The 22,735-nt window shown below is 44.6% G+C and overlaps 1 protein-coding gene across 1 annotated transcript in view; it reads left to right on the top strand.

Annotated features, from left to right (window-relative positions):
* Nucleotides 1–3,361: 3,361 nt before the first annotated feature.
* GPR158 (G protein-coupled receptor 158) overlaps nucleotides 3,362–22,735 on the top strand; it is a gene marked incomplete at both ends in the record, with an annotated part of 204,233 nt that continues 184,859 nt past the window's right edge. Inside the window, 2 exons of the mRNA XM_084280298.1 lie at nucleotides 3,362–4,233; nucleotides 17,349–17,454. Coding sequence (XP_084136424.1) covers nucleotides 3,362–4,233; nucleotides 17,349–17,454 — 978 coding nt within the window. The remainder of the gene's footprint in view (nucleotides 4,234–17,348; nucleotides 17,455–22,735) is intronic.

Genomic DNA, 22,735 nt, shown 5'->3' on the forward strand with positions numbered 1-22,735 from the left:
ACAGTTTTTACAAAGCCATAAGGAGATGCACATTTGCAGTGGCTTAAAATCCATTTGTGTCTCATTCTGGACCTGGCTGTACAAAGCAGCTGCCTGGGAGCAGGTTGGAGCTGCCTGCAAGAGGAAGCCCTGGAGGATGAAGGCTCTTGGAACCCTCTGCGGTGCAGCTATACAAGATGAAACAATAAACCCGGCAGCCTTAGCGAGATGGGTCCTCCAGCTAACTCCTCATCCTCTCCCTCTGACGCGGTAGCGCAGAGAGCACAAACAGAGCAAACTGATGAGACGGGAAAAGAGCTTTCTGGGATAAGGAGGAGACTTCCAGCAGCTAGAGTTGTGCCCTAGCCCAACTGAGTCTCTGTTCCTGGCAAACCTTTGGGTTAAGAACAACAGCTTCTGGAGGTGTTAGTGAAGGACTGGGGGCGGGGGAAAGGTGGGTGCTACTCAAGAAGGGCATTTGGAAAGACCAAGAGATCAGGAAATAGAAGGAATTTACAGTTGCAATACATTAAAGGGACATTTGATTATCCTAGGAATGTGTGAACACAGCCATTTAGCAGGCCTATGGCAAATTAGATTGATATTAATAATCAGGCTATGGTAGGGGAAGCGAATTCCTGTCAGGGAACTGACCTTTCCTTTAGAGCAGCCCATGACAGTCAGTAAAGAGGCACACCATTGGAAAAAATGCTTGTTTGTTTATGTTGCCATTGCTATCTCCCCATGTAACTAATCCCGTGTTAGTTTAGCTCAGTCCTGACAGCTGCTCCTGTCAAAAGCCCCGCTTCTCACTTATCCACAGCAAACGATGCATCTTTAGGTATTTGTTCAGAGCTGACACTGAAGCACAGACTCCCTGTGCTGTGCTAAACCGTACATACCAGCTTCTGAGTTGCTCAATATATGCGGTTTCTAAATAATCTCACAGGCTATTCACTTGAGGGCAAGTTCAGTACAAGTAAATTATTCTTAAACAGTGAATATCCTCTTTGACTGCATGCAATGACAGAAGAAAAACTATTTCTAGCTTTCTCTCTTAGCCACATGTGATATTATAATTACTGAAGGTGACCATAGGCAAAGAGAAAGTGATTCCTATCTTCACTAGAATATATGGACTGCAAATATAATTCACATTTAGCTATATCAGAACAACTATTCCTTTAAGTAATCTTTCACATAATTCTAAAATAGAAGTAATCTTTAAGGAGCAGATATATCTTCTTGGTGGTTTAAAATTAGAGCTTGTGTTCTGCATGGCTGAAATCTGCTCCTTATAGGATGTGCATGCACATGTGTGTGTGGGAGAAAGGGAAAAAAAAGGATTCTCTTTTTACTACTCTCTTCATCTGTGCTTTTGAATTTCAAAATGGAGCTTTATATTAAACCAGAATGGAATCAATTGCAATCAAGGTATTTTGCTGTGGACTATCTCCTCTAAAATTCACCCATTGCTAACTGTGTCCTGTCACAAACACCCCACCCGACAGTAAGATACTGAGCAGGTGAATACTTCTGCCAAAGAAAACGCACAGAGTTAAACATATGTTTAAATGCCTTGCTAAACTAGATCCATACTACTGATCATGATGGCTTATCTGGAAAATCCTAACTACATCTTCAAGGCATTTGTGTTTTTCCAAGGGTGGTTTCGGCAGCGCGGGAGGAAAGCCAGGGGATCAGCCAGCGCCACTCTGGCCCCATCCAGGTGCCTCGCAGGTCAGCGTTGAAAGCCACTGGATTAAGGGTTTAGATTTGAAGACGGCAGGAGGAATTAACACCTTGAAGTTAAAACAGCAAGGAAAAAAAGAAAGAATACGGCTACAGAAATACAATCAGAGAGCTACTATAGCTGAAGGGAGAGGGAAGCGTCTCAGTTCCCGTTGCAGAGGGACGTGCTCCGCGTCTGGGGCACGCCTGAGGCGCGGGACACTCGCGGGGTGTCCCCACCCGGGGAATGCGGCTGCACCTGCTGACGACGGGCATCGCTGGTGTGGGCCCGGAGGCTCCAGAAGGGAAAACGTCCCCGTTTCCACCTAGACGTCGTGCCCTTCCACAAAACGCCTTCGCCCGCGCTCCCGGGGCAGCCCGGTCGGCCCCACGCGCCCTGGGGGAGGCGGGAGCGCAGCTCCTGTTCCTCCCCCGCCGCCCACCCTCAGAACCGCCTGAGGTAAGATCGCCTTCCTCACGGCGGCAGGCAGCCCTGCCAGGCGGCGGCCCACACTCCGCGGATCTAGCTGTCGCTGCCCTCCCCCAGAGCGCCGGGCTTCTCCCGCCCCCCGGCAGAGATATTTAAACACCCGCCACGCCCCCTCCCCGCTCAGCCCCCACGGCCGCTGCCCGACGGTTCCCGCCGGATCGCCCCCGGCACGTACGCGCAGCGGCGCCTCTCCGCGCCCGGCCAGTAGGTGTCGCTGCCACACTCCCCGGGCAAGCCCCACGCACCGGCCCGGGCGCGGCGGGGCCCGGGCGCGGCGGAGCCCCCCGCGGGCAGGTTCCCCGCCCGCGACTCCCACCCCTCGGCCGAGGGGAGCGCTTGGGCGGCCGCCGGCGCGGCGGGGGGGCTCCCTCCGCTCCGCCCCGAGCTGAGCCGGCGGCAGGTGAAGTGAGGTGCCTCGACGCCTCTCCGCGGCGGCAGCACCGCCTCTCGCGGCGCCACACGGCGCCGTCCTCCTGCCCCGTGAATGGCTGCCGGCTGACTGACAGGCGAGGCGGCCACACAGGGCGGCAGCTGTCTGGCGTACACCTATAAGGGCCGGCGGGGACGGGGTGCCGGGCAGCCCGGTGAGCAGCCTCCCGCAGCCGAGGGTGGGGGTCCTCGCTTGGAGAGCGCAGCGCTCGCGGAGGCGGGCGCCTGCCCGCTGGCTCTCCGGCAGCGTCCCCGCGCGCCGAGCCCCGCTGGTCTCCGCAGCAAGTGGCAGCCCCGCGCCGCGGGCCTCTCTCTCTCCGGCAGCGGCGCCCGAAGGATGCGGAGTGGCGGAGCGCGGGCGGCGGCGGGGCGCCGCGGGGGTACCCGCCGCTGCGCCGGGCGCGGGCGCCGCCGCCCCTGCGCGCTGCGCTGGGCAACGGCTCAGTGAGCGCGGTGGCCGCGGCAGGAGGAGGCGCAGGCGGGCTCGCCGCAGCCGCTGCCGTCGCCGGAGGGGCTGCGAGCCGCTCCGCGCCGGCGGTGGAGCTGCGCGGCGCCCCGCGCTGGGGGAGGCGCGGGCGGCGCCGCCACAGGTGACTCGCGGGCCGGGGGCCACTTGCGTCCCGCTGCCGCTCGGCCGCCCCTGCGCGTTCGCGCCCCTGCGCCGCGGCCGCCTGCGCGAAGCCCGTCTACAGCCACTTCGCCGTGTCTGCGCGACCGGGAGCGCTGGGGGACATGGCTTTGCTCCGGCTCGTTATCTTCTTGCTCCTCGCCCAGCGAGAGCTCGGGGCTGCCGCTGACCAAGGGCAGGCGGTGCGCGGCCGGGAGCGGGCGCTCGGAGGGAGGCAGCCTATTTACAACCACATCAAGAGCCGGGAGCCGCCGCCGGCCCCGCGGAGCCGCTCTACGGAGAGCACCATCTTGGCGCAGCGGCTGGCCGAGGAGGTGCCCCAGGACGTGGCCTCGTTCCTCTACACGGGCGACTCCCGGGAGCTGCGGCGCGCCAACTGCTCCGGGCGGTACGAGCTGGCCAGCCTCGCCGGCAAGTCGCGCTTCACCTCGCACCCTTCCCTGCACGGCGCCCTGGACACCCTCACCCACGCTACCAACTTCCTCAACATGATTCTCCAGAGCAATAAGTCGCGGGAGCAGAACTTGCAGGAGGACCTGGAGTGGTACCGCGCCTTGATCAGGAGCCTCCTGGAAGGGGACCCCAACATCTCCAGGGCAGCTATCACTTTCAGCACGGAGCCTTTCTCCTCCACCCCCCAGGTTTTCCTCCAGGCCAGTAGGCATGAGAGCCAGGTCCTCCTGCAGGACTTGTCCTCCTCGGCTCACCGCCTGGCCAATGCCTCTGTGGAAACAGAGTGGTTCCACAGCTTGAAGCGCAAGTGGAGGCCACACCTGCACAGGAAGGTCTTAAACACGGGCCCCAAAACTTTGGAGAACAGCTGGAAGAGGCGGGAGAGCTTCACTGCCGATAAGAACCACATCAGGTGGTCCTCACCCTACCTGGAGTGTGAGAATGGGAATTACAAACCCGGCTGGCTAGTGACTCTCTCTGCGGCTTTCTATGGGCTGCGGCCGAACCTCCTCCCCGAGTTCAGGTAGGAGGAGTATTCCCCTGCTTGCTTTCTGTTGCAAAGGGGGTAGCTTGGGGTATTGGTTCTGCCTCCGTCCTCGGGAAGGGCATGCTGTGTCTCTGGAGTGACCTGACCAGCCCTTCCCAGATGGGCTGCTCAGTCACACCTCAGAGCAACCTTGGGCCTTTCTGTTGAGCTGTACCTCCGTGTGCCTTATGGAGCTGTTGCTCAGTAAAAGAATAATTTGTTTTCTCTGTCAGCTTCAGCTTTTGCTTTACCTGCTCCACTGAAACAGGTGTCTCTGTGGGTAACATTTCTCATGTGCTTCTGGGGGGAGAGGAGAGTAGCAGCTGCCAGTCGTTGCAGGAGGAAGATGTTTATGTACTGAGGTGTCATTTCTTACCATGCTTCATAATTAAAACTAGCTTGACCTTAGCTGTGATTTTAAGCCAGTGTGAAACACCATTGATATGTTGGTAAGCTACTAATTCTGGTCTCCATAGCACATCCACTGTGGGGTGCTCGAGCCTGGTCAGTGGTCAGTGTATTTGTCGGTAAGTGTTTGTGAGTGCAGCTTTGTCACAATGCATGTGGCTGCAGCTTGAGCTGGCAGTAGGAAAGCTTTCTCTAGGATACCTGTGTTCATATAGCTGTGCAGCTGGTACCTGGTGTATGTGAAGAATTGCTTATTTCTCACTGCTGTTAGCTCAGGACTTTGCCACTGGGCTGTGACTAGCAGAGAGGAGGTGATTAAAAGGCCTGTTCTTGTGTCTTTTTGTTTTTGACTGTAAAGAGGGATTTCTCCAAAGCAGGAGAGTAACCTGTGGGGTATGAGGGGCCAGATTTTCCCACTGCCACTTCTGCAGTGGAGCTCATGGGTAACTCTATACCTTTGGTCATTCATGCTCACTGCCCAGAAGCAGCTGTCATTTGTTAGCGAGTGAGAGAGGAGCACAGAATTAGCTGTGTGCTGTGAATCAGATAGTCAAGAACACAGCAGTCACGTCACAGAAGAGATTTTTGCCACACCTAGATGGCAAGGATGTTGTGTTAGTGACCCCTGTCTTTCTTGGTTTGGCCTGAAATGCAGTGGGGTCAAACAAGTATCAATGCAGTCGTGCATCCTTGGAAAAAAAAAGTTGAATAGAGTGGCTGCCTATTTTTCTGTTGAATCATCTCTTGCTCTGAAATTTTCACGCTTACAGGGCTGGTATGGTTAAGGTGAAATGAGCTCATCTGCAGGATGTTTGTTGCAGAATTCCTCTGAAAATCAAAACCCAAGAGTAGTTCTACTGCAGAGCTTTGTGGACCCTAGCAGGGGATCCAGAGAAGTTCAGGAGACTTCTTGTAGATCCCTGAAATGTAGCCTTTCATACTTAATGAGCTTCAGGTTGCAGATGAAAGTTAGTGTAAGCTGATGCTCTCTTGATGGGGATAGAGGTACACATGACCTGAGGAACCACCAGGCTGGGGGTGGAGTGGCAGTCATTAACCAGCCATCTGAGAATTTAGATCTTGAAATCAAGCTTAACTCAAAGAACCTTGAATCTTGACTGCAGTGAAGAGAAAAAAGTCCAAAACTTAAATCTCAGCTCTGCTCCAAGATCCTGTGATGCCAGGAAGCACCTCAGTGGAATGGGTCTCAGCTGTAGTAACTCTCCTGCACAGAACACACCAGCTCCATTTTGGAGTAACCCAGGTCAACCAGCTCAACCAGTAGAGGTCCTCCTGGGTGCAGTACAAAGCACTGCCTTCGCTTCCTCATCTTCCCTGCCTCTGTTTACCGTGTGGGAATCACTTCAGTTGAAGAAATAGAATAACCTGTTGTAACCGATACTTTGAAGGGCATTGATTAAGCATGTCTAATCTTGCAGAACTTATTTAGAAGATCTTGCAATAGTGGGGTATGCTATGGAAGTTCCAAGTATTGTATTGCTGCTGTACTGAATGGCTAGGACAAAGCTAACAGTCTTATTGTATCAAAAGTGTGAGCTGGTAGACGTTTTTAATACAATGGGTCAGTATGGTTTTGGTAACTATATAAGGAAGCAGGTGGAAGCAAGTGTGTGTAAATATGTGCACATATTCTGGCAAGGCTAAATGATAGTTCCTGTGTTCCTAGTTTGAGGTATGTTACATGAAAGATGGGTTTCTAATAAAAGCTTATTTGAGTGTTGAAAAAGTAACTCTGCAGCTACAGGGGAAGTACTGTGAAGAAAATACATTTCTCCCAAGACTTGTGGGATGTCTTAATATTTGCACAATATTTTCTGTGCTTGATACACAGAGCCTCAGTGTGAGATTGTACAAGAAGAAACAGTTTAAAATATGAACATGTAATGTAAAAATCCAATGTTGCTGTTAGAACCTGAGTATTAATGATCAGAAGGTGCTTCTGGAGATAAGCTTTTTCTTCGCTCACCATATGAGGCAAGACAATGGCTTAACTTAAAATTCCTGTTTAAGGCCCACATGGTAAAAACCAGTATGTAACCTTCATCTTTTGATAAAGCTACATGGGCTCTCCCAGCAGTGTAGCTCACAACCCTCTGTTATGAGCGTGATAATGGGTAGGTTTACATGCTTCTTCTATTTAATAGTCTGGTGTGAGGTCATCAGTGTTAATGTAGTGCATGCTTCTGTAATATTCTTCTAACAGTGTACCTACTTTATTGTTTGCTGACATCAGGTTTATAGCATGATACATTAGGGTGAAAGACATTCAGGAACACAACTCTGTGGAAGAATACTTTCAGGTTACTGAAGGAGAAGCTGGTGATCCTGCTTCTTGGTATCTCTTCTGTTGAGGTAACAGATGGGCGTGTCATGCAGTGTAGCAATGGGAAGAGTTTAATGAAGTCAATACTAATAATTACTCCTGGTTACGTTCAATACATACTGCTACTGCGGTGCTGCTGTCAATGACATGCTGGAAGTGCAGCAAAACAAAAAGGCTTGTTCTTTGTGAAGGGGCATAGTGTCTTCTGCCAGAGGCAGCTGGTGTTAGAGGGCTTTTGCTTGCTATCTGGTTTTACTTTTGCCTCCTGCTCTCTCCCCACCTTCCTAAGAAATGACAGCCGAACTGTTCACAGTGAAGGGCCAGACAGGTGGGACAATATGATTGGTTTTAAATTGTCTAGCCGAGGGTGGTGCTGTAGGCCAATGTTGAGGTAGAGAGACCAAAACTGACTTGATACTGTTGATAAATGTAGCAGAAGCTGTTCAGCACCGGTGGGACCACATTAGCCCAGCACAATGCTAAGCTAGCAGTGCTGTCTGACTGCAGATTCTTAGCAGTGCTTGCTGCTGTTTGTTGCCTGCATTCACTGGTCTTTGATCTGCCTGAAGTGCAGGGAGAGAACATTACCACCTGCTTGTGAAATACAGTGTAGACTTGCATTTGGAAATAAGGATCTACAGAGACTAAGTAATCACTTGGTGATGCTAATCATTCCCTTCTGCTGATGCAGTTGGCAGCTGGAATTCACCTTCTAATGTGCCTATTCACTCTAGAGTTCCAGTGCTGCAAAGGGTAGAACATCATAGCATTTGTCACTGAGCTTCTGTGACCCTCTGCTACTTTCTGCTGCGCACTGAGTGTGAACCATATTCCATGGCATGTGGTGATCCAGCTGGTCTTTGCACCATACTGTAAAAGGTGTGAGAAGCTGTGTGTTGCAAGTACACTTTTCTAGAAGTACTTGCTTGGCCCATTGGAGAGGAAATGGGAGGTTTTCATTGCTTTAGCAATCTAGGAGGCCAGTGGGGAGAGTCTCTCTTTGATCTGGAAGAGAGATGTGCAAGTAGTCAGCTACTAGGAACATAACACTTTTTTAAAAGACAGACATCCTGGGTCACTGAATCAATCTCCTGCTGCCACAAGTCCACTTAGTCATCAGCTGACCATTCCCCATCTTAAAGTGGGTGGGTTTCCCTCTTAACACTCCAGTCCACTGACATGCCAAGCCACATGGTTGGATAGCTGCTTCTGATTTCTCATCTGAATCTATTCACAAGCAGTTCTCATCCATTTATTCCTGTTCCAGAACTGCCTTCTGTCTGAAATAGCACTCTTAGTTGATGTTTACTGCCCTGACCTATTTATAGGCAGCAGTCCCTTCTCCACTTTTGTTTGCTAGACTACACAAACCAGCTTTCTTTAGTTTCCTGTTGTAAGTTCTCTGTTGCCATGGTCCCTCTTCTCAAGTCTTGTTCCAGTGTTTCTTGAATGTGGTTAGTCAGATTCATGTTTCAGCCTTGTGCAATGACATCAATTATCCCTGAACTCTGATGAATGAATCGCTGCTTTTCCAGTTCAAAGTGTTCCCTTGTGTGCTGTTCTCCTTTTCTTTAATGTTGTGTCATAATATGTCAACATTTTGGAAACTGGTCGTTGCTTTTGCACTATTTTTCATCTAGGTGGTCAGAGATACAGGAGCATTTTTTCCCCTCCCACCATGTTCCATGTAGTTTTTTATGAAATCCAAGGCGGTAGGTGCACTTTTTTAAGGACTGATGGGAGAATGCAATGGAATAATGGTTGCTTTGGCTGCTTCTCTCAATTATTGGAAATGTATTCCTTGGTGCAAAGATTAATCTTTATTGCATAGTTATATTTAGTTGCTTCTTCCCTAAAGGCAGTGTAATGTAGTGATTTCCACTGAACTATTGACAGTGACTCAGACCATTCCAGTGTTAGGCCATAATGGGGCTCTTAGTAAAGGAAAGGAGGCAAATTAAACTATGGAGGTAGAAATGTATGAGAAATAAGTAATTTCTTAGGGAATGTATGTGACTTCATCTTCTGCTAAGTATTTCACAGCTATTTAATTGTTTGGTAAAATGACCATAAAAAAAAGAGATTGCAAAAACTAGTAACTTTTTTCTTCTAAAAATGGTCTGATTTTTTTTTTCCTGTAGCCCCCTTTTATAGTCCCCTTCCTATTCTCTTTTCCCAATTCAGTACTGAGACTGAAAATTAATTTTAACTGTTTAAGGAAGCTTTCTAATTTGTGACTCAGGTTCCTTGTGTAATCCTGAAGACAGCTTAAAATGTTGAGGCTGACTTTTCCCCTGTAACATGTCCTTGCCCATATAACATGGATGAAGTTGTGGGTGGTTTTAGAACAGTTTTTAAAAATGAAAAGGAATAATTTATTTCTTAGAACATCTGAAAGTCTCGGGGTTATATTCCTGAAAAGAGGTGAGAACAAAGAAATAGCTTCCTATGATTTTCTGTCTGCTTATAGAAACCTCCAGTATGTTTTAAGTGTTCTGTGGACAATCAATTATGTATCTCCCTCTTTCGTACAACATCATGGGTAAGCATAGAAAATGGGATGGGGATGGAACAAAAGGAGCATCAGGGATTTCTTTTTATAAGAAACATGATTCAGCTCTCTTTATTAGAGAAACCTAATTGGGACTCTGAAATAAGTTAAATATGACCAGGAGAGGATTGGAACACACCTACACTTAGGTCCACAATTATGTAGCAAATGGTAAATCGCATTAAAAGGAACTAGCTTTTTGGGTCAAACTGCTGTTTCCACTTCTCTACCCCCCCTGTGTTCTACCTCCCAGTGTTCTACCCCCCTCCCCTTGGGCAAGGCTTCCAACACAGCAGGTTGTCAAAGCTCTTTTGAAGGGAATGGACATGTGGCAGTCCTTACTGAGATTCAGCTCCAAGACTGTCACCTCCTATTCTGTCTACTGATGAACTTGAGCTGAGATAGAAATGTTCCTAAAAGTAAGAACAAAAAGCATTGCTGTGTCGGATCAGATGAAAGGCACTACCACTCTCTCTAAAAGCGACTTCTGGCAGGTACTTAGAATTTTTTTTCACCCTAAGGTGAGTTTTACCTTTGTTAGGTTGGATTTACAAATGATAAGCAATTAGTCTTTCAGACTCTTTCTGACTCTTAACTACTTAATTCATTTTTTGTTTTCTGCAGTGTAGTTTAACACTGGATTCCATAGTACGATTATGGACTGTCAGGAGGAAAAGTATTTTGTTTTAAAACTTGCTCCATGAATCTAAATTCGTGAAAAAATTCTAGATTCTTGTGATAAAATACTTTGGAAATTGTTCATTTGTTTTCTCTGTGTCAGGCAGATTTAGTTGTGGGTTATACTGAGTATTTTTCTCACCTGCAAACTTTTTCACAAATGGGTGACCAAGACAGTGTTGAAGATAGATGGGGCAGTTTTGGTGTCCAGCTTGTTAACCTCCCTGCATGGGAAAACTACTCTTGTTATGCTGATATTCTCAAGTGTGACTCAAAGGCCGTAAAGTTTGCAGTGATGAAAATTTTCTGCAAAGGCTGTCTCTGAGCAATTTTTATATCTTGATTAGTTCTTGGTTGTCTGTTGGCCTTGCAGATTCTACTTCAGGCTTCCTTTTATTTTCTGAGGTATTTGAAAAGTTTTTAAGTAGTAGAGCCTATGCTTTCAATGCACTGCTAAAAGTGTCTCTTGGTTTTGTCTTATGGTCTTGTAGTTTTGTATGTCTCTTGCCCAGGTTTGGTTTATGCCTATTTTTTTTCCTTTTTTCTAATGTTGGTTTCCACTTAGTCTTCAGTTTTAAGATTCCCTTATTACCTTCAAATCTTCACCATCAGAAGATTTTGTTATAGGTAGGCAGAGGCTGTCTGGTCTTCCTAGAGGACGTAGGATCCTTCTAATTGAAAAAGCTTTTTGTTCCTAACCCCTTCTCATATATCACTTTCTATACTGTTCCCTGAGGCCCTTTCTTTCTCCACCTGTCTTTGACCACATGGATAGTAATGGGACCATTCAAAAAGGCTTGTTTCTTACTAAATAGCTTGAATTTGGCTCCAGGGGCTGTTTTCATTGGAAGAGTCTAACATAGGTGGTACCCCACCATTGCTGACACCTTGCATGCCTATACAAGCTGATGCTTTGTGACAGAGTTAAGATGCTAGCTGCAACTTATCCTCAAGCAAAAAAACCAAACCACAAACCAAGACATGCTACCCCTCAGAGTGTCTAGGGACCTCTGACTAAACTGCAGGGAACTCCCCAGGGAGGCAGCACTGCGTGCCATAAATTTGAAGGCAGATTAAAATCTGAAATAATTCTGTAGACAAGAGAGGATTCAGCTTTAAGTATTCATCCCTTGTAGTACTGCTCCACATGGCCTAGAGGGATTTTCTTTGCAGGTGAAACCTAATTCGTGTGCCCACACTGCTATACCTTACTCCTCAGTGAAGTTTATTTTTAGTGAAAGCTGGTTCTCCTGTGAAAATGTGTGCTGAAAAGCAGCAGTCATGCTACAGCTGAGGAATTAAGTAAGTCTTCCTCTGGCCTGTTAGTAAGAAATTGGTTGTAACTCTGCAACCAGATCAAGATTGTGTTGCCTGTAATGTCTGAGGAGCCTGTTGTAGATCTGGCTGGGTATGCAGAGGTAATAGGTTTTTAAAATGTTGAAGTGGTGCAGGATCTCAGATCCTAACCCCTAAAAGCAACTTGCACTTGCAGAAGTTGCTGACTTTAAGATTTACAGCTGAATGTTATCTGTGGTTTTGACACCATGATTGTTTTGGATGCTCAGTTGATGGTACGCTGAGGGAGCCTCACATACTGAGCAGTATGCACTGCTAGTGTCACCTTTTCTACCCATTCTTATATTGGAAGCTATCTGCCCTGAAAACACTAGCTGTACTAATTACAGTATTTGCTTGTTTAGTGGTATGGGCATTTGTGGATTTGGGTCAGCTGTAAGGAATTCATTTTCTGTGTCTCCTTCCTTTGTGATAATGTGTACTCCTGAAGGACAGGATGTAGGAATAAATGAATATGACAGCAAGAATCTAGACAGGCACTTAGATTTTTGGGGGTGATACTTACAGCATGTGTTAACCATACCTTATGTCTTTATCATGGCTGATTGCAATGCTTACAGGTACGAAGAGAAGTGTACAAACTTGGATGACAGACTTTGAATCCTGTTTAGCAGAGTTGTGATGACCTCTGTGCGAAAAAGCTCCTGAAGATCTAGAGGATCAAGATGTTTATCATCATTTAAATGTTGGCAGGCTGTTATTCTGTGTAGCTCTGGATTCAGCTGTCTGGGAGAGAGAACATGCTCCTGCTGCTGTTTTGTGGTACAACAGTACAGGCAAAGAACTTCTGTAGATATGGGTTTTACAACATGTTGTTATAGTGAAATATAACTACAGAAACTATCAAGATAGCTAGTAGGTTAGGAAAATAAGCTTAAATCAATTTCTGGCAGAGATTTCAAGGCAAACAGCATGCCAACAAACAGTGGTACTGGAAATTAAGACAGACATGAAAGCCTCTTAAATGAAACCTCTGATCCAACAGAATCCTTGATGACATTCTTCAATGAATATCTACTATGTACAATTCAACTAATTCTTAACTACATGTTAAACACAAATGTGCAATCCTTAAGTATCTCTTTTTTTTTTTGTGCAAGGACTGTAAAGTTGTGGCAGAAAACAAATATTTATTGTTATAAGGAGATTAACAAAATACACTTACTTGCCAGATGGTCCACAATTACCAGTAATATTGTTACTAACTTATCACTGTGGCTTGGGTTCAGCCAGGCAGTATTGTCAGTGTGGATGAATGTTATGCTGACAAGCTGTGTCTACTTTTATACCATTGATACTTGTTTTGATCACTTCTATCAAGATAGCAGAGCTGCAGTTATTCCCAGGCAGCTCAGTGAATGTAACTCTTACAGGTAGTTGGTCCATATACATTCTAATGTTCTAGGAGGATGTGTTCTTCCATATGTTCAGTTTTCCGAATGCTAAATCAAAAATAACTGGAAACGTGGGTGGCTAAAAAGGCTCTGCCAGCTACTGTATTAATCACAGATGAATTTCAGAAATATATCATCATGTACATGTTTGCCTCCTCTCTGTAATAACGGTTGGATACAAGTCTGAGACAGTATTTTAAAATGGCAAAGCATCCTAAAGGAATGCAGTGAAAGCCTTGTACCATCATGATGCTTTCTGTAAATGCCACGTGTGTGCTTAAAGAAACTTGTGGTTTGAAAGCATTATATCCTCAAGTAGTTACAGACCCTTTTACTACCTTAGCAGAACTGTATTGTTACCATGAAACATGAACATATATTGCAGAGGTCTAGTGAAAAAAGAATAATGTGCCCCAAGGGGGAAAAAATGGTAGATTGTAACTGTCAGAGAGGTTTCTTAGGCCGGCTCCTGGACTGTACTGTTTGTCTTCCTTGTAGATTTTCACCCCAGAAAATCATAAAGCTCTGAGAAAAGGAAAAAGCGGAACAACTTAATCGTACCAGAAGTTCAGGTTGTGTTACGGAAGATGGGTAGAGTGTAGGTGGGAATTTTGTATTGAGTTCATGAAGACTGGGTTTTGTGAAAGGCAAATTTCTTGTAAGAACAGTTTGAATGCAAGAAAAGCAAAGGGAAGACTGACTTGGATTCAAACAGAATTTTGTTGTGTTTCTGGAAGAAGTACCATGAAAAATATGTTGAAATCAGATAATTTGCAGGCCTGCAAGGCTTATTGGGGGAAGAGAGACTGCCTCCTATCAGGGTAGTCAATGAAAGGACAGAAAGTACAAGGACACAAGCTGAAATATAAGAAATTCCTTTTAAATGTCAGAAAACATTTTTGATGCTGTGATGATGGTCAGACACTAGATCAGGTTTCCCAGAGGTGATGAGGTCTCCATTATTGGAGGTATTAAAAAAAAAACTTGGAGTCCAGTGGTTGGATTGGATGATCAGAGGTTTCTTCCAATGATAGCTGTGGTATGAAACTTTTTTCACATCTGTTTTGAATGAAATAATTGTCAGACTTTTCTAAGGATGGAAGTTATTTAACAAGTTCTGATGTGTAAAAATAAAGTACTTTCCCCGTATCTGTCTGAGCAGCAAGATACATTCCTGCTTTCTGCCTCTTGGCCCACTAGAACATGCTGCTAATTCTTCAAGTTGCAGCATCCTGGTACTCAAATGCTTGCTCATTGTGCTTGCTGTCCTTAATTCCTCAGTCTTGTTCATGTTTCCTTTTTCACAAGTAACCTCTAGGTAAGTGGTGGTGGTGGTTTTGCTAAGCACCACCCAGCCCTTCGTTCACTCCCTGCAGTGGGATGAAGGGGGAGAACTGGCTGGGTAAAAGTGAGAGGAACTGTTGTTCCTATTAACTCGTGGGTTGAAGTGAAAGCAAAAGCTGTACACACAAGTAGAGTAAGAAAAGGCATTCATTCACCACTTTCCAGGGGAAAGAAGGTGTTCAAACATCCTAAGGAAAGCAGGGCTCCATCAGGTGTAACAGTTACTTGGTAAGACAAACACCTGTCACCCCTTTCCTTCCTCCCTCCATCTCTATGTGCCATCATACAGCACTGAATATTTCTTTGGCTAATTGGGGTCAGCTGTCATGGCTGTGTCTTCTCCCAACTACTTGTGCACCCTCAGCATACTCCTGGGTGGGGTGAGGAGCAGATAGGCCTTGTCTCTCTGTAAGCACTGCTCAGCAACTGCAAAAACATCCCTGTGTTATCAGCAGTATTTTGATCAGAAATCCCAAACACAGACCCATACTAAATTAACTCTGTCCCAGCCAAAACAGGACCATAAGTTTTCTTTAGGAAATGTTTATATCCCTGCATATGGGTACTGTGCTTCTACAGGACCTGCTCATGCCTTCAAGGCAAGCTCTTAAGGTGTTTCTCCTCTCCTAGCAGTGATTAGTTTACCCTTAATTTGCAGTCAGTACCTCTCTTCTCGGAAATGTTTGTAGAGGGAAGGGGAGTTTCCTCTCCTACCAGTTAAAAACAAAATGTACCCATGGGAAAAGCTTTCCATGTAAAGGAAATAAAGACCTACTTCCCTATGGTGCTTGAGAGTCTCCCAGGTGAATCTGTTGCAGTCCTAATAAGGATGAATCATCATTGTTTTTCCTACTTTATAAACTGATTGCTTTAGAGTAGTTAAAATGATGCTAATGCTTGTGAGACCCTTGTCAAAGTGCCTGGTGAACAGGGAGGGTAAAGAGTTGTGTTGGTCCTGCTGCCTGCTTAATGCCTGCATGAAGCCAGTGAGATTATTCACTTGCAGAACAGGTCCTGTCCTCAGCCTACACACTAATATTTATGCTCAGAAAGCTCCAGGAAAGATTAGAAACATACCTGATTGGATCTGCATGTGACCAGATGAGGAATTAGTTACCTCTATTCCTATGAGCATCTGTGACAGGTACCTTGTTATCAGGTTAAGCTTGTAATCGACTGACAACAGCATCTTATATAGAGTAAGTCTGTATAGTATTGGAAGTTTTTCCCTTGGGGTCATTGATACCTGGAACATGGCAAAACCAGTTCATTGGGGTAGAAGTGTGTAGCAGTCCCTGGGCAAGCTGTTGTTCAGAACAGGAGTGGAAAGGTGCAAAACTGTAAGATAAAAATATTTCTGAATATTCTACAAGCATGGTGTGTGCTATTTCAAATTGAATTTGCTGCAGCCAGCACTTAATTTCTAAGAATTCCCAGCATAAGATTATTTAGATTCCAGTCAGGAGATGGAGGGGGATGAAGTGCACTTATACTGTCTAACTTCCTACTGGCTATCCTATGTAATTTCCTAATGTATTCTTCTTCAGATGATCTTGTGATTCTCCAGTGACTATATAATATGTCTGATGATCATTATCCAGATATAACTGTTGCATGTACTTTGGACTTGGTTGTACTGCGGCCAAGTAGGAGGGAGCAGTATTGCCCTGATTTTGATCAAGGTCACTGTATTACATCTATTCTGATTTTGTTCGTAAGTGGCCTCTCAGATATATGGCTCTGTAGGTCTGTTATTATTAATAATACTGAGCTTTAATTAAAAGATGCAGCATGCTTTGAGGTGAGGTGCTCTTGAGATAGAGGTTGGGTCATGCCCTTGGTAGTCAACAGCCTGAAAGGGGTGACGATGGTGTTTGTAGTTGCAGAAGTTCAGACTGTAGAAATCAAAACTTCTGTCTAAAGTGCCAGAAACAGGTGACTTAAAGGGACTGATACCCTAGATTTCAAAAACTCAGTTCAGAGCATTCATCTGTTACGGGTGAGGCCGTGTAATGATCTAACTACCACAAATTGCATGCTGACAGTTTTGCTAAGGCTGGGCAGCAGCGGAGCAGTCACAGATACGTGCTCCTACAAGGTGAGGCTATAAATGTTCTATGTCCAAAGTCATTCTGGAGGTTATTTTAGAGGGAGTAAGGGATGTTTCCAAGACACTCTTTTTTAAGATATGCAGCTCCAGTTTTCCAGCTCTTTTTTCTTCTGGTGATTTCTCAGTTGTTTATAAACGAGTATTGGCTCTGAATTGGGTTGCCAGCTTTTCATTCAAAAATTTTTCTGAAGGAACTGTTGATGATGAAAACCTGAGTGTTCTTGGCATAGAACTAATACATTTCTGACAGTCCTTGAGGACCTGCGTGTGTAGGAAACATGTTTTTGTTGGTTTTTTTTTGTTTCACAGACATCAGTGCCCTATTGCGGGCTTGGGCTGCCCTTCTGATGCTGTATTGGGTGTTACACCAGCGCTGGCAGGCAGAGATGGGGTTTGGGCTCCTCTGGAGGAGAGGCCTGAAGTCACTGAAGGTTGGGGTGTCTCAGGGAAGAGTATAGGAAAGGCTATTCCCAGTTGTTCTGTCAAATAGCGTTCTCTGGAAGCAAGGGGAGGATGTCGTCACTGCTGGGCTTGGGGTTGAGGTGCAGTGCCCGGTTTTGTACTTGGGGTTGGCAAGTGAGCCTGCTGGCCTCATAAAAAACATTGTGGGTCGTCCATTGTACTTCCTTAGTTCTTTGCTGTGTTGTCAGATGTGAAGGGCATTACAGTGCTTGAGCATGTAATTTCTTACTGGCCACCTTACACTTGGTGGGTTAGAGCTCGTGACATGTCTAAGGGAGGTCTGACATCAGAATCTGTCTCTGCAGTCATAGTTTGGGAAGGCAAAACTCTTCTGTTTTCAGATGTCTCTTCAAATTCCGAATTTAGAAGAAAGATGTCATTCTGCTTTGCAGGCTACGGCATCGTATAGAAGCTTAACCTATTTCTGTAGTTGCTGTATTCAAGGCTGTTTTTCTCTGTTTTCAGAGGTGTTGTCAAGGTCGACATCAATCTGCAGAAGGTGGACATTGACCAGTGTTCCAGCGAGGGGTGGTTCTCGGGGACACACAGGTGTCATCTCAACAATTCTGAGGTACGTCTGTCCCTGAGGGACTGAGATACGTTTCAATAGCAAGTCTTTCCATTATGAGTGATGTCCTGTAGTATAAATGCTATCTATTTTATATCTATTTTATATAAAGTGTGGCTCATAGGCTGAAAAAACCTTTTCAGCGCAAGGCATTACGGTGTGGGTGAGTTTCAGAAGTGCCTGTGTTTCAGGAATATGAGTGTTAAATAAAAGGGAAACCAAGTTGTTGTGCAGAAATAACACCTATAGGTAAAAGTAATACTGCCTGTGAAATGATTGATGAAGTTCTGCTTGCAAGTCAAATAGTGTAAATCAAAATAGACTTTTAATGCCAGGGTCGCTTTTGACTGGGGAGCCTTGCTGCAAAATGCAGGAAAAGCAGCTCAAATGGTAACAATAATTATTCAGAAAAACACAGGCTTTGGGTAAAGTGATGCAGAATAACAGCCAGAATTGGATTCTGTAATTCTTTCTTAATAGAAACGCCAACATTTTGACAGAGCTGACTAAATGTTTCTGTTCAGCTGCTTCCTGCTTCTCCTTTCTTCTGAAGGTCTGTGTCTGGCTGCGTCTGCCAGCATATTGTAGATCATTCAGCCTGGCCAGTCGTATGTGTTTGGTGAAACTTAAAAATTATTGGATGTATTTGTTTTACTTTTATTATGGCATATGATGTTGGTTCCAAAGGCACCCATTTGTTTTCTGTGAGAGCAGGCACTTCATGCACTTCTGCGTTTTCAGAAAGGGCAATTAAATGTAAGAAAGTTGATGGTTGTCTACTAGAAGTTACATGTTTACCTAATTTGTGATAAAATGACAATTTATCAAAGCCAAATCTAATTTAGGAAAAAAGTTGGCTTTTATAAGTTCATCTTGTAATATTTTTTATCAAGAAAATGATAGAATTTTGTAAATATCCTTTTTGGTATTTTTCACTTGATTTTCTCCCCCCCCCCCGCCCCCCCCCCATAAACTTGTGATGTGAAATCAGGAGGTCTTTGATAAAGACTAATTTTAAATGGAATATTTTGGCAAATGATAGTCAAGTACTTTTTGACTTCCATGATCAAGGGAACGCTTTTTTAATAGATTGTGTTGCTTTCTAGAAGAAAGTATAGTTTCCCATGAGATACGGTAAACCTTTTTTTATAATATATTCTAGTTATCCTGAGTGCAATTATACATTTTGGCAAGTGCTCCTCCTTTTCCTAATGTCTTACGAGCAAAACTGTCAGCAAAGGGGTGGGATTGTAAATTGCATCTCTTCCTACAACCAAGAAGAAAAGGGTAAAGAAAAAACCCTATGGGAAGACTAAGAGAAACCAAAGCAAAAATAAAATGGAGAAAATGAAGAAATATCAGTGGTGGGCTTTAATGCACCTTTGGTCTAGTTCAAAGCCCATTGTTTGCTGTAATGGGCTCTGAATCATGCTCTATATTCTTAATATATCAGAAAGTAGAATCTGAGTCAAACCAAACTGGATGCAATTCCACAATTATACTTCCTTTCCAAATCTAAGTCCTTAAGAGTGTGTCCTGGAGAGAACAATGCAAAAAGCTGCTCTCTCTGGAAGAATTTGTTGGAGAAGGGGGAAAATAAAATATTTTTTTTCATTCTTTACAATTCATTTTCATGGGAGTAAAAAGTAGTTCTTGTTTCTCTGCAGAATTAATTCTGATTATGAAAAGGGATTTTCTTCATGGATATGGTGCTCATTAGAATCTACCTTCCATTTTATTATTGCATGAGGCAAATGGAGTTCATGTAGGAAGCAGTGCAGAATGAAATTCTGCATGAAAGACTGCCTTAAGGGTTACAGAAAGTTATCTATGACTTGTAAAAAACATTTTAATTCCCCAGTTTTTATTATCTCAGTGGTTAAGCTGGAAAATCTCACCTCTTTGATTTGATCTTTTACTGTGTGTGAGAAACTGAGGTGGTCATCATGGACCACTGATGCAGAGATGGTGTCTCCACCAGCTTTGAGCCAGGACTGGGTTCTTGGTGTTCAGCTGAGAGGGTGGTGGGTATTTCCTATCTGCTGAGGGAGAGAGTAACTTTTGTTAACTTAGAATGTACATTTATGGATCTGTTGGGATTCTGGGATGTGTTACTGTAAACCTGGCTGTGCTCAAGAAGGATTCTTTGCAGAGCTTTTATTTGCCAGACTCGCTTGTGCTGTTTTTACTTCTTTTGGTTTTTTCCTGTTGCTCTTTCTTTTGCATAATGTTTTCCCTGTTTTTTAGAGCTAATGAGGATTGCTCTATATAGTTTACAATAATCTTTTATTTTAAACAGCACTTCTGCTACTGTTGAGTCCATTCTGATACATCAGCATAAAACCAGAGCGGCTTTGTTTGTTTTGACAATAGGAAGCGCTATGTTTGGTGATGCAACAAGAGATATTTTATTTTTCACACTGGACAGTTGCATGTTTTTATTTTAGTAAGCCCCCTGTGATGCTGTAGTTCGTGAGTTCCTGCAATAGAAAAAGGAATTAAAATATGCATTCTAGGACAGAAGTTCTTTGTGATGCTCACTTACTCCTTAACACCTTGAGGTGTTAATAACATGGGTAAGGAGATAAATGCCATTTCATGAGTGGCTTTTCAGCTTGTATGTAAAGCAGAAACCTGCCAGCTGTTCTTCCTTCTCCCATAGCTCATTAGAGTGTTATATGAACAAGGCTGGCATGGCTAAGAGATGGATATGTAGGCAATACAAACCTCCCCCAAAATGAAACCTGGAGGCAAGGAGTGCCTTTCCTTATTGTACCTGAAGATGCAACTCCTTGGTTAATAACAGTGACCCTGGGGATGGGGAGTTGCTGGGACCACTCTGTAGAGAAGCTTTCTCTCCTTTTACCCTACAGTCACCATGTTAGGAGAGTTCAGTCTGGAGACTTCTTTCTTTACAAGCAGGTCCCACATGCTGCTTTTCACACTGTGTTTCATTGGAATCCACCCTGTGGAGTAAGGGTAAATTGCAAAGTTGTGCAACTATGCTTTCCATGCTGTTTGCTTTATAAACACTAATGAAATTATATTGCCCATCTTCTCTTCTGGCATCTTAGAGGCAGTTACAGGAATGCCTGCTCACGCTGGAATCTTCTGCCCCAGATTAAAGTCTGTCTCCCAACAGTCAGGAAAAGAACGGTAGATCCCTGGATTTCCAGTTCTTAAGTTAGACCCTCCTTCCTCTCTCTATTTTTGTTAGGTGACTCGAATATTTAGTAGCACAGGCTTTCTGCAGGGTGCTTGGTGAGCCTTTGCCATTCCTCTCTTCTCTAACACTGAAAATGCAGCAAGTGACAGAGGAGAGGAAAGGAGTGACTTAGGCAATGGACAAGAGGAGAAAAAGACCCAAACAACTTATGGGATACTAAAATGCTGCTTTACTTTGCCAGTTGATTTTAGGCACTATAAAATTTACTCGACACATCACAGGCCATTTTTCCTGCTTTTTGTGCTGTCTTGAAATGTTTATCCTCTGAATAAAAATCAGTTCAAAGGTGGGAGATGGAGGTGCATTACAGTGAATGTAAACACATGGTAAAACAGTGGTCTGTATGTGCTAGACAGAAAAAAAGGAAGAAATGGAAAGGACCCAACTTCTACCAGAAAATAAATTGTTGAAAGTACTGTAATGCCTTCATGTGGTCTGGCACAGAATCACTAGGAGGTGATAACGGGGACATTGGGATTTGGCTTTGGAAGGTCATCAAGAGTAACGTGATTGTGTGATGAAATAGTTGTAGTCCTTGCTTGCAAGTAAAATGTCGTGTAGTTGGGGAAATAAAGAATATTAGGATGCAAATACACATAATGCTTAGATGTACTATTCCTCCTTTAACTGCCGTCTGTCCTTATATCTAGGTGTTCTTCAGGAGGTGGATTGGTGACTCTTAACTACCTTGTTCTATGTATGGTGCCCTCAAACTGAATACAAAACCAAGCAGTGGGAACTTCAGATTCCCCATTTTTAAACTGACTACCTAAAATACAGTAATCTTTTTTGCTGATTTGTTCTCTTTTGTGCACAGGACCCATATAAACCTGATTTCACTGTAGCGTAGGTGAACTGAGGAAACTCTTCTTCAACTGCAGGATGGCTGGAAACTGCCCCATGTAAATAGACAGGAAGTTAGGTGAGACTTTACTGGGGAACCCCAGACTGCAGCAGTAGCAAAAGTCTTCTTCAGTTGTGATTTTTTTTCCTTTTTTTTTTTTCTTTTTAATTGTATCAGGCAAAAAGAGGATGATGGCCATGTGTTCTTCTCTTGACCTGGGGGAATGAGGGCTGACTCCTCGTGAAGCAGAGCACTACATTCTCCTTCCTGTCTTGGTCAAGAAAATCTTGACACGCAAATAGGGAACTGTTTCCCTGAAAAAATACATGGGCAAGAGATTTGGATTCTGTGGGCCTGCAGCAGATGAGGCAGGTGATATCTGCAGGGTTAGAAATAATGAAAATGAATTGGGTAGAGAGCAAAATGATGCAGAGAATTCTGAAATTAACAAACATAGAAAAATATGGTTATCCACTAACAAACCCGAAGTAATTTCATTGCACAGGCAAAGCTGGTTGTGGGGATAAGGAAACATGTATTTTTACCCTGCTTGAAACCTTTCAAGATTTTTCTTCTCAATATTAGATTCCTTCCCCATACATGCTGGCAGCAGCTGCTGGTGCTTTCAGTAACAACTTTAGAGTCCTTGTTGAGACACAATAAAATCAAGGCTGAGGAGTGTCAGAAGAAATCAGCCAGCATAGCCTGTCGAGCTTGGCCGAACACTTCCAACCAGCAGCACCAGCCTGTGAAACGGCAGCGGACTCCACGCTGTTCCCCCATCCTTAATGAGACTGCCGACAGCTTGTGATGTGAGGCAGGCTCAGCTGACAACCCTTTGGGTTTCAACAGTATTCCACAAATGACAGCGTGCAAAAATATCTAGTGGGAATGAGAGGCAGAGTAAACAAAAAGGCTGCACTGCTGCCTGTGCATAGCGTGCGTGTGTCTGTGTGTAGAGAGATGCATAGGCCTGCTGTATGTGTGTTTGTTCTGCACAAACACAAACCAATTGAGAAAGGAAAACAAATGAGCAGTACAGCCAAAAATCTTTTTTCTATTATTTAGCAAAACATTTGGGACTGTCATATTTTGTTGCACTGTATGTGGTGTTACAGACAACCACCCGAAAAAGGGGGAGGCAGGGCCTGTTTAAAAAAAAAAAGGTAATGGGGACTGAATTGGGAGAGAGGAGGAAAACCCAGTGTGTTCTG

This window comes from Gallinula chloropus (genome assembly GCF_964237585.1).
Source record: "Gallinula chloropus genome assembly, chromosome: 2".
Taxonomy (NCBI): Eukaryota; Metazoa; Chordata; class Aves; order Gruiformes; family Rallidae; genus Gallinula; species Gallinula chloropus.